Source organism: Alligator sinensis, unplaced genomic scaffold, assembly GCF_000455745.1.
Source record: "Alligator sinensis unplaced genomic scaffold, ASM45574v1 scaffold781_1, whole genome shotgun sequence".
Taxonomy (NCBI): domain Eukaryota; kingdom Metazoa; phylum Chordata; order Crocodylia; family Alligatoridae; genus Alligator; species Alligator sinensis.
The window spans coordinates 4,933,625-4,959,373 of NW_005841845.1; the positions used below are offsets into that span (position 1 = coordinate 4,933,625).

The window sequence follows — 25,749 nt, forward strand, 5'->3', positions numbered from 1 at the left end:
TGTTTCCTGGATCTGGCTGGCTTCAATTAAACCCATAGGTTACCTAAGCCATTACCCAACCTTCATTTCATAATCTAGTAAATGATACTGGGGAAAGTCCCATCTCTCCACTAAACAAAGTGTGAGTGATCCAGTCAGTATGTCAGAGATTAGCACCTGCAACACAGATGGCATCTGATCACGCAAAGGACAGGAAGACTGAATGGCAGGCCGGCCTCCTCCAACGTGATGACGGGTCCCAAACCCAGTAGACACACCACCGGGCTGAGACCCAGAGACCTGGGTGCAATACCTGGCACTGGCACTGCTTGGCTTAGCGACCTTGGGCAAGATAGTTCCCCCGCCCCCAACCCTCGGCTCACTTTCCCCACGTGTACGAATGGGGATGCTGACCCCAACCCCTGGTCTAACAGACTAAGCAGCAGCACAGAACAGCTTGGTGCTGCTACCGTGTTATCCTGCAGCCACGAACATGCTCAGACAAAGTCACCCCGACGCACGTGGAAGGAGACACCGGACGGTATGTGAAACAGCCACTCACAGACTGAAATTTTAAAAGACCAGTGTTGACTTTCCCAAACAGGCCTGATCCTGCTTTGAACAGGGAGCTAGATTAGATGCGACCCCCTGAGGTCCCTTCCAGCCCAACTCTTCTATGATTCAACGGCCATGGGCATTTCAGGAGACGTAAAAGGCCAGCTGCAGCTTGTCCTGAGTGATACAAGAAGCCTTCCTGCTTCGGGCTCTTACCCCGGGCTCTGCAGGGCTCTGCAGGACTTTGCTCTGGACACCCCCGAAAGGGTTGAACCCAGTGGAGCTGCGAGTACGAGGCATGCACAGCGCCCATCCAGGCTGGCGCGTGCCTGCTCCGTTGTGCTCCGCCTAGATGCCCCGAGAAATACTGGAGGAACCGGAGAAAACGCTCCTCTGAGTGCTCTTGTCCGGGCCTCGCCTACCTGGGCCCCAAAACAAGAAGAGCTTCAGGAACTACAGGCCTGGTTCTTCTCTCCCTGTCACAAGAGACCAGTCCAAAGAGAAGAAAGTCCCAGTGTCACAAGCACAGAGCGGGGGGAAGAGGCGTGACATCAGCAGACTCTCTCTTTTTGCTAGCAAGCAAGAAATTAATCCTTGGGTGACATCGAGATGCTGCTTCACTGCAACCGTTTGTCATAAAATTGCAGAGGTGGCTCGCTCCTGCCAGGCTCTGGTGTCAGTCACTAAGATTGGGCCTGAAGTGAGCTTCAGAGGTTGAACGAAATGACTGAGGACTGACCTACTGCTACGCCTGCCAGCTGACGACAGGCACGCAGTAACACAGTGCCCAAGGACCGCTCGGCAGCTTCCAAGCACAGCTACAAATACATTAGGGGAACGCAGCATCCGAGACGACACAGCCGGGTCCGCTGGTGAGCAGAACTTCAGCTGCTCCGCTCTGGATGGCGGGACGGGGCAAACCTGCGTGTCACTAAGGCCAAAAGGGGGCTGGTGATTATAGCAGCCAAGTCAGGACATGCTTAGGGCATGAAAACAGCCCGTGGACAGTGGGCCAGACAGCGGAGGATGGGAGAGTCAGGGAGAACAGTGAAGCAGGATTTGATAGTGCAGCCTATACATGTGGCAAGGGGAGGAAGGAGTCCGTTAATCCCAAATTTATGAGCTAGAGCAGCAGAGAGGAAAGAAGTTTTGTCAAGTGTGTGGGACGGAGGTGGGGAAAGGAAGGCGTCAGGACTTCAGCTGCAGCCACATTAACATGAAGATGGTGACAAGCCCTACAGAGAGGTAGGCCTATAGCGAGGATGACCGGTCCGGAGAGGCGACGTGTACTTTTCATGGACTCCGTAGAGCCACGGGCTGTTCTGACCGTCCAGTGTGACCTCTCAAACAGCCCGTGGCATCCTCTCCTGGGGCTGCAGTTTCTGCATCGGGCTCCATTTAGGGCATAAGATGAACGTAAGCATTCGGTTTCCACCACGACAGTCTCATTTTCAGCACCGGTCCCAGGTTTGTCATTGGTTTGGTCAAATGCTGTCAGTTTGGTCCCATCCTCAGCAGGATGCCCCGTCCTCTGCACTCCTCACTCCCCCAACACCCACCCCAGGCTCTGGCACATGCAGCTGACCCCAGGGCTCAGAGACACTGAGCATGCCAGAGAGCAGGGCGCCCGTTCGAGGGCAGGGCGATAGGGTCACTCCAGGATGAGTGGACACTGCAGGTAAAAGCCGGGGTGGCAGTTCACCACACACCAGCTGCTCTGGGGTAACTGCCCACGTGCACACTCATACCCTGTGCAAATGAGAGCTGAATCCCACGAACTTGGTCCTTAGCGAACAGGAGTCCCCCATCCCTTTAACTGCTCACCAAGTCATTCATCTGATTGTACCGTTTGCAGGATGACATCCAGCCTCAAAGGCTTCGTGGCAATGACTAAACCCTCTCACTGCTAGAAACATGCACTCGTTTACAGACTGCATCTGTTTGGCTCACTACAGCGTCTTCTGCTGAATTAAAGCATCCTGAGCCACCAGGAATTGCTTCCACGTGGAGGGCAGGAGCAGACAGGACAGGTGAAGCTCTTCAGTGTGCAGCTGCACACCGGGGTGCTTCCAAACTGCTGCGACCGCATGCACCCGGGGGGTCTGACAGGGAGCTGTGGCCCCATCGCGGGGGGAAGAGGGGCCAGTGCAGCTGACTGTCCCCGAGCGATCTTCTGTCTGCTCGGCCCTTGCTCCCCCCAGAACGCCTCCACCCCAAGCAGATCCTTGTGCTTCCCCTCCTCCATTTGTGGGGAAGTGGGAGGGAAGGGACACAGCGTCGTGAGATACACAGCATCGTGGGGTCCCCTGTTGTGCTCTGTACAGAGTATATACGTAACGGGAAGAGCTTCCTTTTGAAGTCTTTTAAATAGCAGTGCAGGGGTCAGCAATATTTTTGGGCCAGTTGCCAAAAAATCCCGCAACCTCCACTTGGAAGATGTTGGTGTGCCAGGGAGATGGTGAGGCAGCCGTGAGGGGCCTGATCCCTGTGGCAGCTCAGTCCCAGCTCCTTCTCCACCATGCCCCCTGCGGCGTGCGACGAGCTGGGCTGGGACTCCAGACCCTGGTGCAGCCGCTTGTTGTGAGCAACCTGGGCTCTGGGCAGGACCCTGCTGCCCACCACAGAGCCCAGACTCTCCGCCACGGGGACCGGGCTGCTCACAGCAGGGCTTGCGGCCTCCGCTGCAAGCAGCCCAGGGTCCATGGCCGGCAGCAGGGGCCTGCCCAGAGCTGGGGCTGGCTGTGGCGTGCTGAGCAAAATGGCTTCACGTGCCACACTCCGGCACTCATGGCAGAGGTTGCCGACCCCTGTAGCAGTGGTTTCCTTCAGGATTGCTCTTGCACTGCTTCAAAGGGTGTCTGAAGCACTTCAGATGTTATCTCTGTCCCTCGGTGTCACAGATCGTGCTGGAGTGGTCACCTACCACTACCGCTAAGCCCTTCCTATTGTTATCACATTCTCCCACCTCGCCATTTCTCAGTCCTTGCATCTGGCTATTAAAACAACAGCTGTTTGCATGGCCTGCCTCTACCACCTGATCTGGATCAGTCCCAATCGCTGACTTACCTTTATCGATATTTACCATCCTACCAGTTTTTGTTCATCTGCAAATATCAGCACCAATGATATTTGGTATATATATATATATATATATATATTTCCCAAATCACTAATGGAGATTGAATTGTATTGGACTGGAAAGAGACCCCCCCACCCACCGCATGGACCCAGTAGCAGCACCACCGCAGAATGACAACTCCCCACTTGCAAGGACTGTTTTACATCTCTGAGTTAAGCATTTTCTAATGCAGTGATTCCCAGTGCTTCTTTGTATAGCGCTACATTACAAACCAAAAAAACCCGAAGCAGAACAGCATGTGGCACTAAATCAAACGCCCTACAGCAGTCTCACTATAAGAACACAGCTACTGGTATCAAGAAAACCTGCAACAGCACAAAACAAAATCTCAAGTGTACTTGACAAGATGCATTTTCCACAAAATCCACGCTAATTAACATTAGCTACACTGCCAACCATACTGATTGCGTCCTAGATCGACCTTTCCATGATTTTGCCTGGGATCGATGTCAAGCTCATCAGCCTAATTACACTGCTCATCTCATTTACCCTTTAAATAATGGCAGAGCATCAGCTTTTTTTTCCCCAGATCTCTGGAACTTCCCCAAAACTCCAAGGACTGTTAAAAACCAGTATTAGCGGTTAAGTGTTCCACTTCTTGTGATAGTTGTGAGTGCCAATTGACTTACAAATATCGTACAGCTGCATTTAACAACCTCCTCAGTTACTGATAGAATAGAAAAATAATTAATTTTCACTGTAAATGGGAAAACACCATATTCAGGGGACAAACTGACACTGGAGGAAGCCGCCATGGGTGTTGATCCTCTCTGGAGAGGGAGCAGAGGAACGAGATGAGCTGCAAAGCCTGGGTTGGGGATTAGCAGACAAGTGGTGGGATGGAGTCTGAACCAGGAGAGGGTGAGCTGAGGTCAGCTACCAGATCTATTGGGACGGCCGACTGCTGCCTTGTGCCTTCCGGAGCGCCCGTCTCAGAACCAGCAAGCAGAGCTGTGGTGCAGGGCAGTCCCACTGCACACCTTGAGCTCTGACCCCTCCAAACTGGGAAATGGGTGCGGGGAAGGGCTTGGTGGGAGGGGCCCATAATAAGCAGCCACAAGGAACAGCTAAGACAGCGTGCCATCGCTTGGGCCGTGTTCCACGTTGCATTTGAACTGCAGCGTCCACCCCCGTGCTGCAGCTGGTCTCCGCCGTGCTGGGTGCAGCTGTACTGACCACGGAGGGATCAGTGGAGCCGAGGGCGGGTGTGTGAGGATGCTGAAGGATCGAGCGTGCTTTGTTCCAGCACCGGGTCCTGCGGGCGGTCAGGAGGGGCAGGCATGCCTGCCATCTCAGCCTCCATGGGGACCGTTAGCAGTCTGCTGCCACGCGGGTGCCCAGGCCTCGCTGCGGGTCAGCGACAGCAGCGCCCGAGAAGGAATCCCCAGGGCACAGCGGCAGGGCTGGCGACAGTGCGGCCAGGTGCAGTTTGTGTGGAAAGGCAGCTCCTGTCTGCTGGGCCTGACCCAGATCCAGATGTCCCCTCAGCAAACAGGGCGTTAGCCTGTGCCGCAGCGCGCATCGGTTGCGTGGCTCGGGTGAGGGCCGAGCGCTGGCGAGGGTGCCAGGGCAAAGCCCAGAGAGGCCAGGAAAGCCTGCTGCGCGGGGATGGCCTTATTTTTACCTGTCATTTCCCGGTTCCCAGAGGCTGAGGCATCCCCGCTCTCCCCACTCCGCAATTTCGGGCAAACCTAGTCTGGGATTAGCGATTTGGAGCAATGGATTTTACCTCCCTCCCACTGCTTTATTTTAGCGTTCCCAGGCACGTGGCCCACTCCTCTCTTCCCTGCTCCTTGCGGATCCTCAGAGGCTGCATCTATGCCCTGGCCAAAGCAGCACCATCATGCTCCCCACAAATGGACGAGTTGCTGGGCACAAATGCAGGGCTGCCATGGAGCCAGAGCCTGGATGTGGAAGCGATGGGGCAGGGCTGACACCATGCACCCCCTCACAACGCTGACCCCCTCTTTTCCTTCCCACAGCCCCCTGCATTACTCTGATCTCCTTCCTGCAGGGAGCAGCAGCACCCAAGCAGAAGAGCGAGCCTGGAGCCCTGTCCCTACCACCAGCAGTAGCACGGAGAACGATCAATAGATTTCGCAGTGTTTAGGGGAGAAGAGACCATTAGATCATCAAGTCCAACCTGCCGTCTATCACATACTATTATATCTTCCCTGGCTACCCCTGTATCGTCGTCAGCTAAAGCATCTCTCAGAAACCCATCCAGGCTTGATATGGAAGCATAACAAAGACTCACCAGTTCTCCTGGGAGGTCCAGCAGCTCACCAGGATTGCTTCCCCCCTCACCAAAGGCACTTATACACCATAATAAAATCACCCACTCCCAATTCTGCCTGTTCAGCTATGAGACTGAGCTCCAGGCATTTTTCTTCAGGCCTCAAAAGCCCGTTTAGGCTCTCTCCCACGCCCTCTCCAGCGTTTCAGTAGGAGGGAAGCATCAGGCTCCGTCTCCTGATGGAGGGTGCGAGGGCAACCTGCAAGCCCCCTCTCCCAGTCCAGGAGCAGCTGTGGGGAGGAATCTGTAGGGACTGCCGGGGATTTTCTGCAGGGAGCTCTGTGCTGGGACAGGGGAGCAGAAAGGAGCTCATTCTGAGCGCACACCCTGCAGCATGGCAGCCCAAACCCCCAGGCCCCTCTGAGGGTCCCAGTCACATCCCAGCTGGAAGCGCGAGGCATTAGTGAGATTTGGTTGGACAAGCTGGCTCCTCCTCTCTGTCTGAACACCCTGGTCTGAGTCTGCTGGTGGAGGGACGGGAGGAGGGGCAACGGGTTACAGTGCTTGCTGAATCCCAGTCAGTCGCTTGTTTGACAAGCTGGCAGCGGTGCGCAGCGCCACACATTTTGCAGCGATAGAGCAGGATGAGTCTAAATGTAAATGTTGGCTCCTGAGGGTGCGACCTAACCAGTTTCCAGTGCTAGCAGGCTCGCTGGGACAACAACCCCATCCCATGCTCCCAGCCCACTGAGGCAGGCCCCTGAGGGCTCGTTCTGGAAATGTGAGGAGCTGTGGCTATTAGCTCCCTCTGCTCCCAAAAGATCTCGTCTTACCTGTCAAGGGCTGGAGTTAGGCGGTAATCTTTGGTTGCTGCCAGGATGGCTTTGATCAGATTATCTGGGGAGAAAGGAGAGGAGGTGTTAGGAAGGTCATCCTGCTTCAGACGAGCTCTCCCCTCTAACGAGGACGGCGTGTAAATCTGGGAGGCTAATACAGTGCAACTCACACGGAGGGGTGAGAGGATGTGCACTTTCGGAGCAAAGACAGCCCACTTCCAATGATCAGGAGTTACAAGGCCATGTAACTGCTGGTACCCCAGACCCTCCATGCAATGTTATATATGAATATTTCTATGAATAGCAGCTCGAATCCCGGCAGATTCTGTCCGAAAGCCAGAGGTGATGTGCCAGTTACAGGTTAATTGTTGCTGTTCATCTTGAGCCTTACTACAGGGGCTGGAAGATTTGACTTATGCCAATGCAGACTTGCCTCTGAATTCAGTCCACAAACGGTGGAAGAAGGTTTATTACAGAGAGACAGAGCTGGGAACTTTAAAGCAGATTAGCTGGTTCGACAGAAACGTGTCTAACGAGCACCCCTGGGGAAGTGGTGCCTCTGCTGGTCCTGGAACAAAGATATTTTGGGCCTGGTGTGTGTACACATCCCCTTTCTAAACAGGGTTTAGTGAGCAGCTGAATACAGTACCACTTTTCTGCCACTGATTCAATGATACAATCTTGGGATAACCTTACAGATGTATTTTCCGATATCCTGGGCCCAGTTGTTACTACCTCTTACCTGGGAAACTTGTAGCATCTATCCCACAGGACAACGGATACCTGTACAACTCCACTTTGTCCTGGGATAAAGTGGCTTACCCACCAGCTGGCAGAGCTGGTGGAGCTCTGCCAGCCTGCAAGGGAAAACTCAGTTTTCCACGTTTTTCTCCTTTAAAAGAGAATCAATTTTAAAAGATTTTTGAAATATTTTTAAAGTCTGTTTGTGACCCTTTCGTATATTCTTGTGACTTTTGGGTCAAGATCCACAGGTTGAGAAACGCCGTTTTACCAGACCAACTGCACACGCTGGGAGAGATGCTGGCCCATCTCTCAGCGAGGGGTGTAAGCTGTCCTAGCCGAGGGGATCCCTTTGGGAGCAGGCTGGGTGAAGAGAGCGGTTTCTCAGTTTTCCAAGGTGCCCCTGCACAGCCGGGACCAGAGGAAGGACGCTCTGTGCCCAAAAGCTTGTCTCTCATCTCTCCTGATGACAGCGGCAATTCACTGCTTGCAACGATAACGGAGGAACAAGCTGGAGTGGCCAGCTGGGCGCAGGTCACTGGGCTGGCTGGCTGGCTTGAGGTTAGAGTGATTCAAGCAGAAAATCCTCTCCTACAAATGCCATGCCGCAAACACGAGGACCTGCATTCGTGGGTAACAAACAGGTCCCTGGCTGGCGAGTGGCAGTGGCAGCGGTGGCCGCGGGGTACCGGCGCCGTCACAGGTCTGGGCTTCTCAGAACAAGGCATCAGTGGAAGCAGCGGATCCACCCAGGCCCTGCACTGCCAGGGCACGCTGGAAATTTACTGTGGGCATTGGGCAGCCTGGAGGAAGGAAGGAGCTGAAGCTAAGCTATTGCCTTGTTTTGTTTTTTCTCCTTTAAATAGCAAACGAGCTGATTTTCCCACTGGAACATCCCTTTTCACTGCCCTCTGCTTCCTCAGAAGGATTCCCGCTGCCCCGGTCTCAGCAGCTGCCCACAGACGACCTCTCCAGCACCGGCGCGGGTCCCAGGCACTCCTCCCTGCGGCAGCACTGGGTTACGGTGACCCCAGCCAGCACCGCGCCACAGGGCCCCACTTGGCATCGCTCATACTTTGAAATTGCATGGAAAGCTTCTGTAACAGTGGCTGCGATTCCCACGCAGCTTCCCAGAAAAGAAAGCAAAGGGCTGTCTCTCGAGGACTGCGGAGTTCGCTGCCAGCGTCTCGGACTGCAGATCCACCCAACTCCCCCATCCTTTTCTTGGATCAGTTTTACTCAGGAGTGCTGGGCACCTCCACACCATGCTGAAACATATTTCTGACTCTCGTGGTCCAATAATCCCCCATTTTCCTTCTCTCTCCCTAAAACTCAGCACCCTGCCTTTGGCAGAGGCTCGGGACCGGGCCAGCTCAGGCACTCAGGAGAAGTAAGTGGGCATCAGGAACCCAGCTCGGGAACCAAGATTAGATGCTGAAACTCCTGAAGGGATGATCCAAAGAAGGAAATAAAATAAAAGATGATGGTGGGATGCTACCGCCGGCAACCAAGGCTGGCCAGGAGGGATGCTCTGCTGGACACCCGGCACTGCTCTGCCCAGCACACAGCATCCCAGAGCTTCCCAAGCGACAGGGAAGGCAGCTTTATGGCCCAGGACGGAAACGCCAACCTGAGGGTCTTCCCGACGGGAGGGACCACTCTATGAAGGACAAACTACTTCCATGCTCGCACTGAGCTGCTCTAGTTAGCGTCCGAGCTGTGCTCTCCGCCTGTCCATGCTAGTGCTGCTCCACATGCCTGCTGCTCCAATGCATTTGGTGCCCATCCCCATCTTCCCGACTCAGCTCCCCAAATCCACATGACTGGCACAACACGGGCGGTGCCACTGCCCACCCTCTTATCCTGCCTACTGTCCTCTCCTTCGGCCCACCTGGATAAAAGGGGAGTTCATGCTCCAAAACCCACTCAGGCCCTGACCCTCCTGGCCTGCCAAAAACGGCCCAGCTGGTGCTGGCTGTTCTGGTATTCCTGAAAAGCATGTGGGCTCCTGCCGGGAAACTCGCTCAGCGCAACCAGCTTGCCTCGCACCCATCAAGCAGCCCCTGGAGAGACCGTTTTGATGCTCGCCCTGTGACCTGGGCTATTCGCATGCTGCATCTTCTCCTGTGTGTTCTCTGGGCTTGTTCTTCTTGCTTTGCAGTAGCGAGGCCTGAGAGGGAAGCCCTGGCCTGCCCTCAGATGCCAATTAGATTTAGATGGCATGAACAGAGCAACAGCCATTTGTGCGGCTGATCGTGGAGCTCACGAGCACGTTACCGATAAGAAGAGCTTGGGCTCTTCGAATGCCCGACTGCCAAGTGCACCGGTGTGATGCTGCGTGCCCCAGACACCACCTCGGAAAACAGCCACTGCTCTTGGTTTTGGTTTTTTTTTTGGTTCCTGTCACATGAAAACCCACTGGAGTGGCCTGGTTTGCTGGACAGCCTCTGACTCATTTTCCGAGGATGCTGGCGAAGCGCCTTTGCTCCTCGCTGCCCGGAGGCGCAGAGCTGCTGCGTGACACCCGGGAGCGAGGGGAGGAAACGCAGGGACCGTCCCTGAACCAGCTGCATTTGTTTATGAGTCCTGACCCCGCACTTCCCTCTGACACTGCTGGGTTGAGATGAGACCCCCCCCCACACACCTCACTGGCAGCCACTGCCCTCCCCAACACGGAGCCACGAGAGCTCTTCTGTTCGGAAAGGAGACAAACGATTCAGTGACTCGCTGGCTGGACCACGGCAGCTCTCTGGAGGTGCAGGCACAGGGCTCAGCAAGCTACCTGTATTTCCAAGGTACGCCCGAGGCTCTCTCATCCCAGCATGGAAGGTCTCCATTGCAACTGTAGAGCCCCACGCAGAACAGGATGCATCGAGTGTTGCGCCCCACTGGCAAGCGAAATGCCCAAGGGAAATCCTGTCTTCAGATACGCAGACTCAGATCAGACGTGCACCCTTCCCGCAGGCACCAGTTTCAGAGAAGCGCAGATCCTTGGTCTCTCAGAGCTGTCGGGACTCCGAGGCCTGCCGTGCGGATGAGGCGTGGAGTCTGTGAGCGTCTCCCTGGAGCGAAGGCAGACAGCGCTCTTCCCTGAGGACGGCTCAGTGTTTCCCCTTCTGTCACCCACCCCGGCGGTATGAGGAGCCGCCTGCCTGAGTCAGGAAAGCCCACACGAGGGTTTCGAGGGCAGGGTGTTTTGAGCAAGCACTGCCAGCCTGCAGCTGGTGCTCGGTGAGGCACTGCCGGCATGCTGCGTGTTTTACCAGCACGAGCATTCAAGCCCGGCACTCCTCCCTGCACAGCACCCGAAACGCTGGCTATCTCCAGCCAAAGCATCAGGTATCACACACCACAATCCTAAAAATGTGTGGCTTTTATACAGACCCTTCCGAGCGCAGAGCCTTAGGGCCAGAAGGGACCTCAAGGTCACCTGGTCCAAGCCCTGCAGAGATGCAGTAGTCATGGCCCCAGGCAGACCGCAACGAGCTGGACAGACACCCGTGAGTTCAGACTCACAACCGCTTGCCACAAGGCAGGTGAGTGACTTCCTCCACTCTCACAGGGGTCGATATTGAGACTGAAAGAACAGAGACTGACCAGGGGCCTTGGTGGCAGAGGCAGGAAGAGAAGCCAGAAGCCCTGTACCCTCGCTTCGAAAACCTCATCCTAATTCTTCCTCCTCTGTCTGTGTTCTGACCCAGCGCCAAATTAACAGCAACAGGAACAAACAGATCAAACCACTAACCTCCAGCCCCTGCTCCCTACCTAGCAGGGGAGGGGTACATCAGATTTCATAGACATCAGGGCTGGAAGGGACCTGGGAAGATCATCGAGTCCAGCCCCCTGCCCGAAGGGCAGGAAGTCAGCTGGGGTCATAGGATCCCAGCAAGATAAGCATCCAGTTTGCTCTTGAAGGTGTTCAATGAAGGCGCTTGAACCACCTCCGGTGGCAGGCTGTTCCAGACCTTGGGGGCTCGGACAGTAAAGATATTCTTCCTTATGTCCAGCCTGAAATGATCTTGTAGTAGTTTGTGACCATTCGACCTCGTCATCCCTCGGGGCGCTCTGGTGAACAGACGTTCCCCCAGATCCTGGTGGTCACCCCTGATAAACTTATAGGTGGCCATCAGATCACCCCTGAGCCTGCGCTTTTCCAGGCTAAAGAGCCCCAGGGCTCTCAGCCTGTCATCGTAGGGTCTGCTTCCCTGACCTCTGATCATGCGCGTGGCTCTTCTCTGGACTCTCTCAAGCTTCTCCACATCCTTTTTGAATTGTGGAGCCCAAAACTGGACACAGTACTCCAGCTGCGGCCTCACTAAGGCCGAGTACAAGGGGAGAATGACGTCCCGGGATTTGCTTGAGAAGCATCTATGGATGCAAGCCAGCGTTTTGGTCGCTTTACTAGCCGCAGCATTGCATTGCAGGCTCATGTTCATAAGCCTGAACAGACAGAAAAGCAAATCACCCAGGACATGACTTCTAAGCCCATGCCCTGGTTTGCTGTTGCCCCTTCCTGTCACTTCTCACACAGACAGCAGATGCTGGGGAAGGGCCCTGCTCCTGTGTCAATCGATCGCCATGCACACTCGTCCTGCTGCATAAGCAGAGGAACGCTTTGAACACGTCTTCCCCTCATCTGGAGGAGGCATTGGCTACACTGCGGTATATTAGCCAAGAACCTCAGGTGCCGCAATATATTCTGCCCCGTTTGTCTCCAGAATACGGGAGCATTCGAAGGCAGGGCAGCACGGCATGGCTTTCTGGGCCCCAAGTGCATCTTGACTTTGGGCTGACCTTGAAATCAGCCAATTCTGGGTAAAAACTAGAAGCAAACAGCAAGGAAATGAGCAGGCAATGCCCCCACTAAGAGAAGCCACCCTGGTCTGCCTGCTGGCATTGCTACCCATGCTATTTGCATGGACGAACAAAGAACTTCACGGGGATGTCAACGTTTACGGAGGGCGGTTTCTGACCCAGGAGCTCCAGAAATGGGCCCTCAGAAAGTGGAGAAGTTCTCGCCCATCAGGGTCACTGCTGTGCCACTTCCTGCTGCTCTTCCAGGGCTCGCCGGCACGTCTCGATGCTAAAATGGCTAAGAGCGCTCACGGCATCGAGCTCCCCTGCCAGGCACCCTCCTCGCAGCACAGCCGCGCGCAGCTCTGGTTCAAAGCAGACGTCTGGTTTTTGAACTCGTGCAGAAGTCTGCCCCAACCAATCATCAGAGAAGAAGAAAAAGTTACCAGATTTGCCCTTTTGAGTCCTTTTTAAACAGAGCTAAGGATATCCCACCCCTGCACTTCTTGCTTGCTATGGGGGGCGAGGCAGGGCCCACATGCTGTTGGGAACAGGCAGCAATGCAGCAGCCTGCCCGTCACAGGGCAAAGACAGCAAGGTGATCTGATCTAGCAGGCCAGACCAAAAGCCAGGTGAGATTCCTGTGTGCAACAACGTGGCTTCTGCGGAGACAAAGGCTGGGAGAAGAGATCTAGAAAGAGCTATAAAAGGAGAAATGAGTACAGTGGTCCACTGCAAATTGCAGTTGTGATGTCTAAGCGTATCTGTGTTTTATCAGAGATAAAAATATTCTTCATGCCAGGAAGCCAGATGTGGAGGCGAGACGCTCTGCAACTGGAGGAATGCATGGGGAAGGAAGGAGAGGAGGAGGGGAGGAGAAGAAAGGGGAAAGGGGAAAGGGACCTCTGAAGGGGCTCTGATGTGTCAGCTTTAGCAGGCCCTGGACTGCTCTACTTTCACCAAGACTACACCATCTTCTGCTCCAGGGAACTGCGGGCACCTAAAAGTGGCTAGAAAGCTCTGAACCCGGGGCCCTTCCCCGAGGCACTGACACTGGAAGGAAAACTTACAGAGGAAGCCACGGATGAGAACAATTAACTGCGGCACGAGGTGGCAATTAGTGCAGGTGTCCCAGCAAAGCCTTGGCTTCTTTGCCACGGGACATGTGGCCAACTCCAGACATCCCTCCTGTGTCATGCGGGAACAGAGTCCCCGTTTCTGGGACGCTTTCACACTACACAAAACCAACATGTCTCAAAGAGGCCCTTAATGCAGCTGGGGGAAAAACTGGTGCTTTCTAGAGCCCCGAGCTGGGTGCCAGTTCTGAGTGTCAGGACAGTCACGCCCCCTGGCACAGATATCACCTCCAAAGGCAAGCAGACTCACTGCCACAAGGCAGGCCCTCTGGGAGCAACAATAGATCATTGAAAAGCTGCAATTATCAGCACAATTGCTGCTTCCCTGGGTGGAGGCTTGGTTTGGTTGGTTTGTAAGCAAGAAGCATCTGGCACGGCGCACGCTGCTGTCCAGCAGAGCTCTGGCAATGCCTCCTTCCTCGCTCAGAGGCATCACAGCCAGGCCCTGACTGCACCTCCCTGCTTAGCAGCACTGATGCTCCCTAAGCTGCGTCTAGTGACAAATCCTATTGATTGAGATTTCCAAAAATAGGCAGGGATTCCTATGACCTTGCTGGCTGGTCTTTCTGCTTCCAGCCACTGTGCGGAGACTAGAAGCACTGTTTGCGTTTTGGTCACTAGTGAATCCAGCCCATAACTTAGTGATTCTCGATCTTTAGGGCCTCATAGTGACCCTCCACAGACTGGCGGCCCCCTGAAAAAATGCCAGTTCTTAGTTTGCACTTGTTTTTTAGCTACAGAAAAATAATGGAAATGCAAAAAATCTAGAACTCTTGTTTCAGAAATGACACTTTTTATTAGACCAAGGGAGAAATTGCAAAAAAAATCTTTTTCTGCAAGCTTTTGGGCTCACACGCCCTTCATCAGGTTCAGGGCAAGTTAAAGATGGCAAAAAGTCCCCATATGTAGGAAATAAACTTCATTTTATCACAAAAGCATTGGATGCAGGTGTCGCCGTGGATGTAGTCTTTCTGGACTTCAGCAAGGCCTTTGACACGATCGACCACCCCATCCTCATTAAAAAACTAGGCGACTGTGGCATCGATGCCTACAAGGTCCGGTGGATTGCAAATTGGCTGAAGGGTCGTACTCAGAGGGTGGTGGTGGACGGGTCATATTCGACCTGGGGGAAGTGGGCAGTGGAGTCTCCCAAGACTCGGTCCTTGGGCCCGTGCTGTTCAACATCTTTATCAGCGATTTGGACGACGGGGTGAAAAGCAACCTGTTCAAATTTGCTGATGATACCAAAATTTGGGGTGAGGTGGGCACGTTAGCATGGAGGGAAAGACTGCAGCAAGACCTGGATAGGTTGCAGGGGTGGGCTAACAAAAACAGGATGCGTTTCAATACGGACAAGTGCAGGGTGCTGCACTTGGGCAGTAGTAACCAGCAGCACACTTACAAGATGGGAAACTCCCTTCTTGAGAGCACGGAGGCAGAAAGGGATCTTGGTGTCATCATTGACTCCAAGATGAACATGGGCCGACAATGCGAGGTCACGGTCGGCAGGGCTAACCGGACCTTATCGTGCATCCACAGGTGCATCTCAAGTAGGGCCAAGGAGGTGATCCTCCCCCTCTACGCGACACTGGTCAGGCCACAGCTGGAGTACTGCGTCCAGTTCTGGGCACCCCACTTCAAGAGGGATGTGGACAACATTGAGAGGGTCCAGAGGAGGCCACCCGCATGATCCGGGGACAGCAGGGCAGACCCTACAGTGAGAGACTGCGGGACCTGAACCTGTTCAGCCTCCACAAGAGAAGGCTGAGGGGGGACCTGGTGACCGTCTATAAACTCACTAGGGGGGACCAGAAGGGTTTGGGAGAGACCTTGTTTCCCCTAGCGCCCCCCGGGATAACAAGGAATAACAGCCACAAGTTGTTGGAGAGCAGGTTCAGATTAGACAGCCGTAAGAACTACTTCACTGTCAGGGCGGCTAGGATCTGGAACCGACTTCCAAGGGAAGTGGTGCTGGCTCCTACCCTGGGGGGCTTTAAGTGGTTTGATGCCTACCTGGTTGGGGTCATCTGAGCCCGGTTTTCCTCCTGCCCAGGCAGGGGGTCGGACTTGAAGATCTGCAAGGTCCCTTCCGACCCGACTTCTAGGATTCTATGATTTTTGTACAGAGGGAGCTGAAGCTGGAAATCTGTCCCTCTGGGTCCATGAGAGTGTCTTTGTGAGGTGCTCTTTGCTGTGCATTTCTTTCTGTCTTAGACCAACACGGGTACCAAATACACCCCAGAAAAATAATGGAGCAATTGTTCTGCTGCAAAGCACTCCGAAGACCCCAACAGACCAGAATGCTTTTAACACTGGATTCCTGTTTGAAATCTCTGGGTGAATCATGTTTGCACACCTAACAGTGCTAAGACTGCGCGGCACCCTGTGGCACCCTTGAAAGGATCTCAAGGCACTGCAGGGTGCCACAGCACCCTGGTTGGGAATCACGGCCATGCAGCAGGGCACTCCTGGGAGAAACTCCAGAGGCCCCTGGATGCTGCCGCACGCTCACCTCCGACAGACGAGCGCTGCCAGATGGGGCGGACATCAGAACAAGAGATGCCATGTCGGGTCAGACCACGGGTCCATCTGTCACTCAGCTCCACCCCTTTGTGTGAAAGCAAATATCATCTCAGGTCAGTGTGAGCCTCCTCCCTCCCTGGCGGAACCCGCCGATGGCTCCTCACTTCTGCGGGAGCCAGCGATGCACACAACAGCACCGCTCCAGGTTTGGATTCAGTCTCAATGGGAAATCCTGACGTTTAGCCCGAGCTGGTGTTCAATACTTCGCTGCTGTGCGAGGCAGTCCCTGGCTCACCCCGCATGACCCAGCCACTTGCTGGAAGTCACTAGATAACCTTTGGTCGAGTTGGCTTCCCACCAGCAATCGTGATTTACTGGTCACGCCCAAACCCCCGCTTATCGGATAGCACTGTACACTCATGACTGCACCTTCGCAGCAGCTGCTCCAGGGAGCCCCGAGGCGGGCACTCAATTCTGCCCAAGTGCCAGGACCTTGCAGAAGTACTTAGCAAAAAGGAAGAAGGATGGTCCCTTTGATTAAGGGCCTGGAGGAAAAACCTTACAAGGAAAGACTAAGGGATCTGGGGCTGTTCAGCCTGGGGAAGAGAAGACTGAGGGAGGATTTGGTGGCTGTTTATAAGTATGTCAGGGTGAATATCGGGAGAAAAACTGCTCACTGGGGTGCCCCAGGGGAGGACAAAGAAAATGGTCATAATCTGTCAGAGGATGGTTTCAGGTCGGGTGTAAGGAAGAACTTCTTCACGGTAAGGGTGACCCGCAGCTGGAATGGACGTCCCAAGGAGGTGGTGCAGTCCCCAACCTTGGAAGTCTTCAGGAGGAGACTGGGCAGACACCTTGCTGGGATCACTTGATCTCAGCAGTATTCCTGCCCAGAGCAGGGGGTTGGACTCGATGATCTTTCGAGGTCCCTTCCCGCTCTTCATTTCTGCGATGCTATGATTCTTTGTCCCTACGGCTGCCTGACAGATTTGCACCCTGGAGCTGCCACTCCCTGCTCAGGCAGCTGGGCTCACTCTTGGACTTTGAACCACGGGTTTTAAGGACAACGTCTGGGAAACCTGGCAAAAAGCTCCTTCCATCCCTCCGCCTCACTGGCATCATCTCCTCTCCTGTTCACCCTGACAGAGATGGCTCCCCACAGCTGCATGCAGATACAGGACGTGGAACAAAACCACAACCTGGATCTGGTACCTGCAGCTCTTTAATAGAGAGCTGCTGGAAAGAGCATGCACGACAAATTGAATCTTTGTGTGGTCTACCACCTGGATCATATCCGAGGAGCGGTGAATAGAAGACAGCCTTCTGCAAGCAACGTGGACTTCTGAAAGGACTGTCGTGCTGTTTGACCTCTCCAGTGCCACGAGCACCTTCCAACTCTTTGCAAATGGCATTTTCAGGGACGCTTCAGATCAGTTGGTCATGGTGTATTTTGATGATACTCTAATTTCTTCCAAGTACTGGATGCTCCATGATACGCAAGGGTGCCAGGTCCTAGACGGTCCCCCTTCAAAATAATTTGTATGCAAAGGTGGAAAACATGCAAGCTTGGCCAGTCCCATGTAGAATTCCAGGTCCCCAAAAGGGCCTGGAAACAGACCTGGGCAAGATCAGGGCCATCGCTGATGGGATCCCACCGAGTGCGGCGTTTCTTGGGAATCGCCAGCTTTAATCAGGGATTAACTGGGGACTTCTCCAGATGAACACCCCCTGACTGTCCTGCTCCAGGAGAAGGCCTGTTTCTCCTGGTCACAGAAACCCAGGCTGTCTGTGTGAGCTACAGCAAGCTTGTCAGTCCCCAGCTAAACCCTTCCCACAAGTGGAAGTGGATGCCTGGGGCTTTGCAATGAGACTTGCCTCTTCTAGTGGATAAGCCCTGGGAATGAGCTTTGCCCTTGCACCTGATATGCCCCTTAACTGACTCCTGGGCAGCAGCAGTACAGTACTGGGACAAGGAGCTCTTATCCATCAAGGCCGTGTCAAGGGGCAGGGCCAGCTACTCTAAGGTGCCCAGTTCCTGAGCTACATCTTCATGGACCAAGAGAGCCAAGTGTCTTGTATACCACAAGGAGCCTAAACCAGGGGCAAAGTTGCTAGTCCCAGGTTTTTTTAGGCCTTGAAATCAGACTGAACAGGAGTTGCAAGACCATCCCCAGGCCTCTGAAGATACCCAGCACCAGGGTCTGACCCACGATTTCTGAAAGGGGGTGAGGGAGCAGCACCCCCCACTTCAGGCTGGCGGCAGGCCCTGCTTCCAGACGCCTCTGTCCCGTGTGGGCAGACCACGCTGCGGGAGCCTCTGGGGAGTTTTTAAAGTCCTAAAGCAGGTGAAAACACTCCCTCCCTCCCACTTCCTACTCCACCCTTGGGGCAGCAGAGAAAGGCAGGCGTGGGAATGGGATGGGGGACGGGGTGGGGAGGGGGCATTTCTATGATTGCAAAGGGGAAGGGAAATCTTTTCACCTGCTTTAGGAACTTGCTCCCACGGTGTGGTCCCAACCTGAAAGGGGGTGCAGCCATGCCACTGCCCCCCACCCCTGGATCCACCCCTGCCCAGCACGCGTTTTGCTGACTGATCCCTTTCAGGCACTCCTGGCTTTGCTGCAGGGGACGAGGTTTAGTTCTGGCTGCCCACAGGAAGGCTTCGCTCCACTTGTCCTCCGGCCACATAAAATCACTGGTCCGCAGCACCTTCCAGGCTGCCCAACACACGCTGCCAGCAGCATCCTGCAGGATCTGCTCCTTTCCTGAAAGGCTCCGGAGTCTGAATCCTTTCTAAAAGGAACCCTAATGCACGAACGCAAGAAGCCAGGTGAAAAGGGGCTCGCTACAGGCTTCAATTCAAAGATCTACATGCAAAACCCTGGGAGATGGCAGCTTCAGCAGTGGGAGGCAAAAGAAGATGCTGAGAAACTATTTCTTATTGCACCGTTACCTTTAAGCAGTGAAATGGAAATGTAGCCGGTTGGCTAGACATTTCCAGGAGCTAGAAGCGGAGGGAACCCCTTCCACCATGTCCCCTCACAAAGAAGCTCCTAACGGGAGGACAAGACAGCAGGACTCCCAGTGGCCAGATGCTAGTCGCACAAGTCATAAGCAAAAGCACGTCACCACCAGCGGGCCGGAGCTGAAAGCCTCTAAACACCAAATCCTCTCCCCAGCCTGACGTGCGTTGGGCGATCTCAACCACGAGCGTTAAGAGGCATCCTAACGCACAGGCTGAGAAACCCTCCCCATCTGTTTCAGCACAGGCACGTCTCCTCGCGACTCCCCCGGCCATCCTGTCTGCTTGGCTTTTCCCACACGCACCCCAGCTCCGACTGTCTTCAGCTCGCACAAGCTCTGTGACTTCTCTCCGCGCTGCCTGCCTCGGCCGGCTGTTTGGATACCATTAGACGGGCTCTGACTGAAGGCCCTAATGAGGTGTTGATCCCATCATCAAGTCACTCAATTCATCCAAGACATGCCCCTTGAGAGGGCGAGAAAAGACCGAGGCACGAATTCCAAGTGACGTGTGACGTGAAGAGGGGCGCCATCCGTATCGCTAGAACGCACGGCCTGTCAGCACGGCCATTAAAAACCCTGGTCTACAGCGATTTATAATTCATCCCTCCCACACACAGAAATTGCTCCGGACTGAAACTTGGCACAGAGCTGAGTCCCAGGAGGGCATTAAAAAAAATCCATTCAGCTGTTTCCGTCCCATTGCTCAAGCTCTCAGCCGTTTAAATAATGGTGATTTCTCATTTCTCCTTTTAACAGAGGAAATCCAACATAAAACACCAGATTTACATAACACTGTGGCGGTGACACAAGCTGGCAGCAAGCCCCGCGCAGGCTGCCAGGGCCACGCCGTCATCCCTTCCTGGCAAGTTTCTCCATGTGGATCCAGCTCACGCAGAGGATTTTTGTCGGGCCAGGCTGCAGGCACACGTCACCCCAAGCCCTGCTCCACCCTGGCCAGGAGGCCTGCCCTTGCCTGCACTACACTGCGCACCTGTTGCAAGAGGCTTGTTCCCTCTTGTGCCCAAGGCAGCGCTTCTACTGCTGGTCCCAGCAGCCCTTTCCAGCTCTCCTGCGCCCAGGGCTGGGAGAAGCACGCAGCACTGCAGGAGAGAAATGTGCCAGCCCGAGGAGAGAGGGGCTACAGCACCAGTCAGAAGAGCCTCATCAATGGTGTCTTGGCTTTAATCAGCGAGTTCTTTTCTGCTGCCCCGCTCAGCCGACAGAATCCACTTCCCGGACGGGACTGAGACATAGGCACAACCGTCCTGGGACCAGGGCAGCCCTGTCCTGGAGCCCGGTGGTTACACCAGGTGCTTTATCTGGGAGTGGGAGTGGAGTCAGTGCCCAGCTCTCATGGTTGTGAAAAAGAAACTTGAAAAATACGATGGGATTCCTTGTGTCAGTGCTGCACGGTGCCTGCCTGAGTCTGCCCAGAGCCTGAAACCGGAGCTGCCCTCCTCGTGTCTTTGGGGGATAGTGCAGCCGGCCACCCACACCGACACCTCCTGTCCTATTCATGGAAACAGCTGTACCTTGGCTGCTGGGGTAGGTAACAGGCCCTGCCTTGCTGCTACCATAGCTCCTTGCCGTGGGATGCCCCGAATGCAGCCCTGCCACCACCACTCCAACAAAGAACCAGGCAGGGCCATAGAGGGGATCCAGGCTGCGATGTGCCCAGAGCAGTGATTCTCAGTCCGGTAACTGCAGCACCCTGGGCTGCCTGGAGATCCTTTCCAGGGTGCCACGGGGCGCCACGCAACGTCAGCACACCGGGGTGTGCAGGCAGGTTTCACAAGATAAGCCCAGAGATTTCCAATAGGAATCCAGTGTGTAAAAGGCACTCTGGCCTGCTGAGTTCTTGGCAACAGAAGAGTTGCTCTGTCATTTTCCCATCATCAAAAAATGAGTGAAAACTAAGAACTGGCATTTTCCAAGGGCTGCCTTGAGCCTAAGGAGGTTGAGGACCATTGGCCTAGAGCCTCAGGTTGCTTTAATTGAGTCCTGCCTGCCTGAGCCACAACACAGAGTCTTAGGCTATAAACAGATGTTGTCCTTGGAGCGGGATCAGTGGTGCCAGAATGCTCTCCAGCCTAATTAATCCACTTCACTGGGTGACATAGATGTCACCCTGTTGTCCTGAGTCAAGGCATGGCAGTGCAATACGTGCACTGGGGGGAATCTCATGCTGAGGAATTCCTGATACACACAGGATCAGACCCCTGAAGCCCTGGGAGCACCTGCCTGGGGTGGCTGGAGAGTGCAGGTAGCTCTGGGCTGCCCACGCTCTCCCACCATAAAGCAAGCAGACATTGGTCACAAAAAAGCAGCACACGTTTTTTATCACCTTTTGTCATAGCCTTGATTTTGGGCATTTGTGGTGCAACAAGGGGCATGGACGTCTGTTTGCTCGGGCTCCGTGCTGCCATAAAAATGTTTATGGAGGCACAAAGGTGACGTCTGTTTGCAGCCTTACAGCAGTTTGCCACGACTCGCAGAGAAGCTGCCGCTTTCCGCACATGCAGACGGCTGCCGGGACCAGGCACTGGAGTTGGCCCCAACGAGGTGGGTCTCCCTTGTGCAAAGTCCGTGCCTGTGGTATCTGAGTGGGCCTTGGTCTGTTGAAGAGCCTCAGGCTCCCCACACGTGGGAGAGCTATGGAAGTACTTCTGTGGCCCCTCAGAGCACGAGTAGAGCTGCCACCTGCCGAGACGGCAAATGAAAAACTGATCGCATGGGGTTCAAATCCACCAGTGAGCAGCGCTGCTCTCTGTTCTTGGGGCTGTCAGCTAGACGACACCCTCCCAGCAGCGTGAGGACTGAAGGGGCGCTGCTGCCGCTGCCAGCCCGCCAGCTGCAGCCTATCCCTGCTGGGGATGCAGCATCTGGTGAAGGCTCCCCAGCAGAGCATCCTGGACCTAATGGCACTGCTGCCTCTGATCCCCCTGCAGTCTAGTCCGCACTCCCCATGCCCAGCAGTTAGGAGACCAGTCTCCAGAGGTGACAGCGCTGGATGCACACACTGCATTCAGCGTGGAATGAGACCACAGCACAGAGCACAAGCCTCCTAGCACTTACAAAGGAAACCAAAACTGCAGGGCAAACGTCCCAACTGCAGGACCACGTCTGCTCTCCTGGTCATACCTTGTCCTTTAATTCCGAAGGGAGGTACAAAGTCCCTGATCCGTGCCCACTTTCGGAAGGAATCATCCAGGAACATGGGTGCTGGCTTGGAGAACCTGCAAAACAGAACAAGAGACAACTCTTAACCGAGGCACAACTTGCTGCCAGAGGGACGGGGACACTGCTGAACTACCGATCCCACGCTCGCATGGCAGCCTGGGGAACGCAGCAGCAGATTGACTCATGAGGTTTCCTTTCTACTTCGGAATCCACCCACAGAGAATCAACACGGCTTGCTCGTAGGAGCGGTGTTACCGCGACCTCGGAGGCACGTCGGAAATCTGGAACTCACTTCACAGATATCACTTCAGACAGACGTGCCAGCCCCTGGCAACGGCAGGCCCAGCCTCCTGCCCCACGGGTGCCAGGAAATGCCACACAACCTTCCGCGGACTGGGGAAGAGAAACGCCCGGCTTTGCTGAGCGCTAAACCCCACGTATTAAACATCTCGTTATAAGGAGCCATAAACCCTTTCCCTGCTCTTGGCTAACCTCTCTCTACTTCACTGGTAATAACAACCCCCTTTCCTTCTGAAGGGACTTCTTTTATACATAATTAAGTTCCTCTATTTCAACCGCCTTTTACTTGCTTTGTAGTTACTTCTGACAATTTCTCTTTAGTTTCAGAAGGTTTTTACTGCCCTCCTTAGCTCCGCAGGTTTTCATTGCCCTCTTCCTCTTTTCTAAGTGACTACTTTCATTTGCATCATGGAGTTAAACAAAAGTTGTACCTGCTTTTTAGCTTAGGCTGGATCTGCTTCTTTCCCAGACTCGAGGAAGTACCTGAAAGTTTGTCTAGCATCTCTCCCACCTATAGAGCTGGTCCAAGAAAAGCTATCACCAAACAAATCCTGCAGCTGTCGCTGAATCCTAATCTTGCAGCTCCTACATGCTGAATCTACTGGGGCAGGAGGTAGAAGGACCATAGCTCAACGCTGCCCATCCAACAGTGTCCGTTGGAATGAAGTCGCAGGTGGGGGCTGCTCAGCAGGACCAGGGACATCTGCAATCAGAGCAGCTTTCCATCCCTTATCAGCGCTTGCCTGGGAACACTGCCGCCTGCCAGCACTGTCAGTCTGGTATGCCGCTGTGAGCTCAGAGACAGGAGCACGCCTCCTGAAAGCAGAGATGCTTCCGTGCATGCACAGCTGAGGGCATGTGCTCGTGTACACGGGGGGTGCAACGGTGCCTGCAGGTGCATGGGCAGGAGTAGTGTGGTAGCACCCGAGCCTGTGCGCACTCAGTGTGTGTGGGGATGAAAGCAGATGCGCCTCACTGTGGTGTATAGGCACATACACAACAACTACCAGAGACACCATACAGCCCAGGGGAGCAAACACGGTGTAGGAAGGTGTGGAAACTCAATTAAGGGAGTAAAACTGCAGTGCAGATGCATTTGTTTTCTTCTCTAATCAGGAGTATCCATTCATTGACATGAAATGGCCTGGGCGCTATTCCACACGGTGCAGTCACTCCAGAACCGCTTACAAAACAGACAGCCTGCCCATCGTAACTGCTGGAAACCATGGCATACAGTGCAACTCGGTACCATCCGCGCAAGGAAAAGGCGATGGCCGCTTGGAGGTTTGATCCCTTCCAGAGGAAGGATCAGCAGCCTCAGGGGAAGACAGTGACCAGGCAGAAGGAAAAGGTCCACACGCCCGGAGCAGCTCTGGAAAGGCTGGCTCCTTGAAAAGGCAGGGTTGAAAGGCACCGTGACCACTTCCCAGCAGGTGCAAATCTGATCGCCTTCACGTCATGATGGTAGCAGTGCCCTCCTAATGCAAAACCAAGAACCAAGCTCCCTTTACGAAGGAGGGAGGAATAAAGTTTATTGTGCAGAGTGGCTCCAGCACAACGTAGACCTACTGGAACTAGCTTGGGACACGCTGGCTCCAGCGCTGGTAGCAGCCCAGCTGCAGCAGCACATTGCTCATGGCAGGCTAACATTAAAAAAGGTGCCAGCTTAAGAGCTCGTGGCAGGTTGACGGCAGGCATGAGCAGTTACCCAGCTTCTCCGGTGGGTTTTGCAGCCCTGCATGAGCTCCTGGCTGCTGAGCTAGGCTGCTTCAGTACCCATGCCAGCTCGTTTGGAGTCACAGTGATGAAGATGTACCCATGTGCAACAGGGACACTTTCAGGCACCAGTTCGGACAGGACAGAAGGAAACTCCGCACCATTTAAGGTAGGGGGCAACGGCAGATGCCAGCCAAATGCAAAAGAGTTTGCCGAAACCCGAGGGGAGGGAGGCTCGGAGGATCTAATGAACTATGAGAGCAGAGTGAGTCACACCCACCCATGCATAATGAGTCACACCCACTCCTGCAGCCTTTAATAAGATAATCAGCAATCACAAAGGCAGGGCACCACGGATTGCGTGACTGCGCTGGGAGGAAAGGAGGGCCGAGGATGCTGAAAGGGCCAACAGCATGTGCTGGGGGAAGGGGGGGGAGGCCTGCTAACCAGCTCAGGATTGCTGAAAGTCTAGGGCAAGCACAGGCCAGAGCTTTTTCAAAGAACTCGATCCAGGATTTCCTGGAAGTACTGTAAAAACTCAACAGCCAGAAAAATTACCTCAGGCCTTGCAGGGGCGGACTGCTCAGGGCTCCCTGGGCTTTGAAATATAAGGTCGATGAAAGAACTAGGCACAAGCGCTCTTTGGAAAGCAGGCGCCCTCCCACCGTGCTGGCTGGGAGAGTCTGCGTCGGTCTGGAACGAGGCAGGAGCCTTCGGGGTCCACGTGGCTGCAGCGCACGAGGGGCACTTCCAACCACGGCACAAACCTTTTTGTACAATAAAGAAAGAGAGATGCTTCCCCACCCTCCAAAAGCAGCAGTCTCTGGGCAGGACGGTCACTCCTTTCTGCCGAGCCCCCGTCTTTGGTTGCGGCTGCCAGAGCAGCCTGGGGGGGGGGACGTATGCACAGAGTCGTCCAGGGAAAGCCGTGGCGCAGAGCGGAGCTAGCGAGCAGGCGCTGTTCTTCCCTCGTGGGCCAGTACAGAAGCAATGCCCCGCACAGCGCTATGTCTCGGCCACTTGCTATCATTAAAGATGCTGCCCAAACCCGTTACCGTCCCAGCGTTCGCTTTAAGCAGTAACGAAGCATCCCAGGCCAGGCTAAGAGCTCCCACCAATGCTGCTCTTTCCCGTGGCATCGGCCCTCTCAGGGACGCTTACTGAATCGGATAAAAGAGCGAATCCTCCTCGACCCCCCTGCAGGGACTCCTGAGCTGTCAGAGAGCCGGCAAGAAGGGCTCTTCTGGCTTCCCTTCCCACAGCCCCGGGCGCAGGGACACGTCAGCCCCGCGGAGAGAGAGGCTGAAGCGTGAAGTGCCCTGACAACTCTCACCTGGGCTTGCATGGGTCCGCAGGTGGACGGCACCCGGGCTTCCTGCTGTGGGCAGCGGCAGAGAAACAGTCCCCGGGTCTGTCGTGCCCAGTGCAAGCTGGACGGAGCGGAAACTCTGACACTCGGGCTGGGGTGAGGTGCGGGCAAGGCGGATTGCATTTTTCGCATTATTTTGGGTGGGGAAACATTTACTGCTTGAATATTTCCATGACCTATTTGCTATGAGAAAAGCGCGGCTCCAGGCCTTCGTCCCAACT

The 25,749-nt window shown here is 54.6% G+C and overlaps 1 protein-coding gene across 5 annotated transcripts in view; it reads right to left on the reverse strand.

Moving 5' to 3' along the window:
- ST3GAL3 (ST3 beta-galactoside alpha-2,3-sialyltransferase 3) overlaps positions 1-25,749 on the reverse strand; it is a 252,539-nt gene that overhangs the window by 53,157 nt on the left and 173,633 nt on the right. For all 5 annotated transcript variants that reach the window (XM_006015801.3, XM_025206885.1, XM_006015800.3 and 2 more), the window contains 2 exons: positions 22,105-22,199; positions 6,743-6,806 (listed from right to left, as the gene is read on the reverse strand). In XM_006015801.3, the coding sequence (XP_006015863.1) occupies positions 6,743-6,806; positions 22,105-22,199 (159 nt within the window). The remainder of the gene's footprint in view (positions 1-6,742; positions 6,807-22,104; positions 22,200-25,749) is intronic.